At 31.1% G+C, this 6,157-nt stretch overlaps 1 protein-coding gene across 1 annotated transcript; it reads right to left on the bottom strand.

The window, feature by feature from the left end:
* Window positions 1–4,305: 4,305 nt before the first annotated feature.
* Window positions 4,306–4,707, bottom strand: LOC145793560 (uncharacterized). Its single transcript, XM_082876411.1, has one exon. The coding sequence runs from the start codon at window positions 4,705–4,707 to the stop codon at window positions 4,306–4,308; it is 402 nt and encodes a 133-aa protein (XP_082732537.1).
* Window positions 4,708–6,157: the final 1,450 nt, after the last annotated feature.

Genomic DNA, 6,157 nt, shown 5'->3' with positions numbered 1-6,157 from the left:
TTATGCACCAAATTGACCTAAACACAGGCCTGAAAGTATGAATCACACCTTTGAATATCACTTTCAACAGTCACCAAAGAGAAAAAATCCATGTAGAGCTTTAACAAGCTTAAATAATTCTTATTCCCAATCAAAATTATTCTTGAGGATGATATATATTATCAGATGACATTATTCAGCAAACTTTTAACCAACACCTCACAGATAAATATGTAAAATTTTTGATGGATAAGCTACACTTTGTACCCTATACAGTACAACGATCTAAGTTTATTTCTTTAATATATATATATATATATATATATCATAAAGAACTATCATTTTTTTGGATTGAATAATCGGATGTGTTGAGAGTCAATAGGTATTTGTTATTAGGATTATGTTGTTGACAAGCCATTAGGTTCTGTTAAAAGAAAGAATAGTACAAAAAAAAGTTAAATTTTAATATACATTTTACACATTTTTATTATATACTGACAGTAATCACTGCCTATTGGGTAGTCTATTGTATAAACTATTTGATTCCATCTCAAACAAAAATCAAGTGAAGTTTAAAATGCACATTATGGGAGAAAGGAGAAAATTGTGAGCAAAATATAAAAAAAGTCTCATGTCATTAAGAAAAATTATTAATTGAAATTTTCAAAAATAAGAAAAAATAAATTAATAAAAGTGCAATTGATATATTAATAAAAACATAAGTATATATATCAGTATTTATAAGGCCTACTCGAACTGAATTGGGGTTCTACTCGAGTTTGACTTAATTACTCAAGGAGTCATTTAACAAATAAATCAAATTTAAATAAATTTTAAATGAACGTAATGGGGCTCAAGTTATTTATAAATAGTTTTGGTTGGATTTCATAGCTAGAAGATTTGGACTTGTTTTTTTTTTTTGGACAATGTTAATGGGCAACAACGTAAGACTTGAGCTGCGCTTCAGGCCCATGCAGTTTATCCAGAAGAACATTGAATTGGACCATTTGGTGGCATGTTTGTTATTGGAATGCTATCTGCTTCGAGCATCTTAAGCCCATAAAAACCTGGGCCTGGGCTTGGATTGTATGTTCTCTGACAGATGATTGAAGCCCAAGTTGGATATGTGTATTAATGTTTTTTTGGTACCACAAATAGTATTTTAAATCTTCACAAGCCCAGTTATAGTGCATGAATAACTTTTATACAAATTCCCTACCTAGGCTTATTAAAAACCAAAAAATAAAAATAAAAATTAAAAATTAACATAAATTACCAATGGGTTCTAATAGTTTGTGACAATTTTTTATATATGTCACTAAAAATTGATAATTAGTGACTTTTTTGTCATGATTTTTATAAATTGTCACTAAAATTTATAATTAGTGACTTCTTTTATGATAAATTTTTTTCACAGGACTTATTGGATAATAAATTTACTTATTAAGACATACATGTAAGTATCCAAAATATTAAAGGCCCTTGGACCTACCAGTCAACATTTACTCTCTTTTCATTAATTTTTTAGGTGACGGAAACTTTTCGTATTGTAGTGATGTGGCTTTTGTTATTGGAAAAGAGTAACATTATAGATACTATTTTTTATATTATTGTCTATTTATAACGAAAATGAGGCCCGCACTATGTCGGTAGGACGACTTCACCCAAAATGATGCATACTACAAAATTTTACCTTTTTTTTTTTAGAGGCATTTTGCAATAGTTTTAAGGAAAGAGTAGGAAATTTTACCATTTTCCTAGAGGCATCATAATATAATTAACGGCCCTATATTTTGCAATAGTTTTAAGGAAAGAGTAGGAAATTTTACCATTTTTCTAGAGGCATCATAATAGAATTAACGGTCCTATATTTTGCAATAGTTTTAAGGAAAGAGTAGTAAATGAACCTTTTAACTATTAATTCACACTTTAACGTTTAGATTTATAGCTTTTTATATGGGGGTCGGACGATGATAAACTGGGACAAACTAATTGGTTCATAGCTAACATTACTTGTTCACAATTTGACATCATAATCAATATTATTTTACCTAATAATCAAACACCACCTTACCCTATAGCTAAGATCAAACCCACTTTGATTTCATAATCACTTTAAGTCATAATCATGACCACTTTGAACATAATTTGAATGAGTGAATCTAATAAATGATTTTTACATAATGAGACATAGATATGAGATAAATATATCTCTTTCTTGTCCCATATCTATATTTCTTACTGTGAAATGTTTCTGCGTCCATAGCATATCTAAATTAGATATATTAATTTTTTTCCCTCCATTTTCTTTACTTTTTCCTTCTTAGTTTAAAAATATTTATTATTCAAATACAGCATTTTCAAGAATTTGCCTTTGTTATTGGGTGATAGTTAAAAGTGTATATGGGATGTTTAATCAATCAAACTGATATTTAATTAGTGTGGCACACAAGAATGAACCTAATCTAACCATCCTTTTTCAGTGCCTTCAGTAATCACCCCATTGGGAATCATATATATGCCAATGAAATCAGTTGCTCAATTATTCATTTGTGACTCATTAGGTGAGACGATTGATTAAAAAGTGTTCCATACGTTTTGATTGGGACAGTGGGGGGAAAAAACAAGAACGAAAAAAAAAAAAAACAAAGAAAGAGTTATAGCTACATGTACGAGATTTGACTAAAACAGTTGCATAATCCAATTTTGAAACATTTTTTTACATTCAGTTGTCCAAACGAAGCCAACTAAGCTTTGTGTCCCAATTTAAAAAGGTCGGTTACATAAATTATTTTTTGCTATTTTGATATATAAAGAGCTATATTTTGTTGAGTTGATACATATTGAGAAATAAAAAATGTGTTTAAATACTTTAAAGCCTTGGATACACCTTTGTAAGGGTCTTGTTAACAACATAATATGTTTAAATTTGTCGTACATTTACTTATTAAAGTGAATATACTACTTTATTAAATCAATAATCTTATTTTGGAAAATCTTCTCATCATCTCTAACTTTTCATTCATAATGTTGATGAAAAACAATTAGGTTATCCCCTACTTTTTTTTTTTTTTAATATTTTTATTTTATGAATAAGATGATTGAAGATTACTATATCACCCATTTTATTTTCACACCTTCAAATATTTCTACAACAATAAGGCATGCTTATTTTGATTGCAAAAAAAATGATCCTTTTTCTCTTGTTCCATGGCTAACTAAATTTTAAAAAAATAAATAAAAAAAAAAATCTAGAGAATGAATGAATCTACATTGCATTATTCGGCAATCATCCACTATATTATGTATATCTAAACTCAAGTGCTTTCTTTGCCATTATATTTTTATGTTGTAGTGGAGCATATCATTTCGCCCGTATGGTTTACATAAAAATTTAAAATTTTCTATAATATCACACATTACATAATTTGTTTTTGTTTTTTTTTTAATATGTTGCAAAGTATTAATTTTTTTTTTATTATATATATTACAACAGCCAAATTACCAGTAGTCTTTGTTATTCTAAAAATAAGTGATTATGATATTTACAAGTGTACAATTGAAAGAATAACTTGATTGCATGATTGAACACAAGATTGTTTTAAAAGAAATCACTTCCAAAAGTGGTCAACATAGAGATTCCTCTTGACTTAAAGCTTTTAGACTAAAAAAAGCATATTCAATCAGAAGAGGATCTTTGAGCAAAAAATAAATAAATAAATAAAATAAAAATAAATATTCATGTAGTTCGGTGAATTTTAGTATCATGCTGTGTTCATTGAATTATTTTTTGATCAGTAAAAGTGAAACTTTATTGATGAAGAAAAAATTTACAACAGAGAACTTACATCAATAAAGAAGAGAGAGGTGCAACAAGCATCATAACTACACTCAACAATCCCAACTAGGTTGGCACCGAAGAAGTATCTCAATCATATGATAGCACTACATCCATGATTGGTGAGGATCTAGTCAACCAACCAAGAATAAGGAAAGAAAAAACAGTGAAAAACAAAATACACCCAAAGTACATTACCCCCTAACCAGCAAGTAAACACCCAAAATAAGCACCCCAAGTCTAATACTGCTCTTTAGCAGCAAGAAACAACTAGGGACAGCAGAATGCACCCAAAGTAACATAACCCCCAACCCTGTAGGTAATCAGCTACAGCAATTGGAACTAGCAGATTATTGGCATCAGCAACATGAGTTTAAACAAGAACAACATCAAGCAGCAATAGAATACATTCCAACCCCCACCCAAAGCACCCACTGATACCATCCTCTATTACCAAACAGAGCCTACACAAAATATATTCCAACCACTCATAAACACAACCTGATTCGATTCAAATTTTTCGCAACATCATGCACTGAATAGTGTATATTAGACAAATTATACTTCACCCACAACCCAATCCGCACCTTAACTGTCTCACCCAGCTCTTCCATATTATGCTGTTTCCCATTGAAAACACATTCATTTCTCAGTCGCCATATTGACCAAAGCATTGCAATTGGAATAAACCTCAATAGCTTCAACACCAGCTTTTTGAATTTTGTTCCCAACCACCATAGCAATAGACTCTCCACAGTAGTAGGTGTCACCCAGTTTAACCCCCACCACAGCAGTAGCTTTGACCAAACCTTCCACACCTCAGGGCAGAGCAAAACTAGATGATCCACTGTTTCTGCTTCATTATTACAAAAGGGACATTCATTCACCATTGTTGAACTTAACACCCCAAATTTGACCATCATATCTGTGGTCTTGACCCTCCCTCTCCACGCCAACCAGCTCAAAAACTGCGCTTTTGAAGGTGCCACATTATTCCAAAGCATCCTAGGGACTTGTAACGAAGGACCAGTTTCTTAAAGAGGCCACTGTGAATACACCTGAGGAAGATGCATCCCAGCTCAATCTTGCAATTCCAAATTAAGGCAAGGAACATCTCTAATTATTTCTTGCAACCTTCTAACCTCCCATTCCTCCCAAGCAAGTAGTGGTCTTCTAAACAAGAGCTTTCATTCCCCAGAACTGTCCCTCCCTTGCATAAGAGACCTCAGAGTGCCTTCCTTTTCCACAGATAGCATAAATAACCTAGGAAACTCCTTTTTGAGCTGCACATTCAATATCCATCTGTCATGCCAAAATGCAACCCTGTTCCCATTTCCAACCTTAATTTGGAACTTTGATACAAAAAACTCAAACAAACCAGAAATATATTTTGCCACACTTAAAATATCACTCCACATTTTAGATTCAATACCAATCTCTCCTTGCATCGATAACCATCTCCCCCCTTTAGTCTCATGCTTACTAATGATTATTTGCTTCCATAATGAATTGTCTTCCACCCCATATCTCCACCACCACTTAACCAGCATGAACACATTCATATCACTTATCCGTTTAATTCCTAACCCACCTTGCTTCTTGTTCCTTGTTCCTTGTTACTTTATTCCAGTTCACCAAATGGATCTTTCTTTTTAAACCTGAGCTACCCCATAAAAATGCTGCCTTAAGCTTGTCAATTTCCCTTGCAACCTCTGTTATCAGAATCTTACGATTCGCGATTCGATACGCAATTTTTGCAAAATCGATACGAATCTATGAGTGAATCTATTTTGGAAGTGAATCTCTAGTGAATCGCACGATTCACAATCGATTCACGATTCGATTCACTTTTTACGATTCATGTAATTTTTTAATTATTGTGTTCGACATATTTTCGACTCATTTTTTTCATCTTTTTAGTGAAAATGACATAATACAACTTCTAATAGCATTTAATGCCAAAATAACCAACATATATATATGATTTGTTGTTATTTTAGTGATCATGGAGTTTTTTATGGGATCTAATCAGATTCAGTCAGACCTAACATATTTTTAACCTTTCTTCTCATTTTTTTTCCCTTCAAAAAATTGTAATATATCTTCTAAAGATGTTTAAGATTAAAGTTACACTATGAATTATTTATTACTATTTTATTAAATTGAATATTATATGTGTGAGGTCAGTTATACCTTTTAAAATGTTTTAGGCTTTAAAATAAAATATCCTAAATAATTCTTTCTTATTATTTTCTCACTCTTACTTAGAAAAGTATATATGCTTATTGTCCAAATATCAATATCGTTGTTAACTATTGTTACTTTAGAAATTAATATTTT

The sequence above is a fragment of the Camellia sinensis genome, chromosome 6 (assembly GCF_055761805.1).
Source record: "Camellia sinensis isolate YWXY chromosome 6, ASM5576180v1, whole genome shotgun sequence".
NCBI lineage: Eukaryota > Viridiplantae > Streptophyta > Magnoliopsida > Ericales > Theaceae > Camellia > Camellia sinensis.
This window is presented reverse-complemented; position numbering and strand designations above follow the sequence as displayed.

Coding starts and splice junctions, on each gene's coding strand:
- LOC145793560 (XM_082876411.1), bottom strand. CDS start 4,707: ATGGTGAATGAATGTCCCTTTTGTAATAATGAAGCAGAAACAGTGGAT.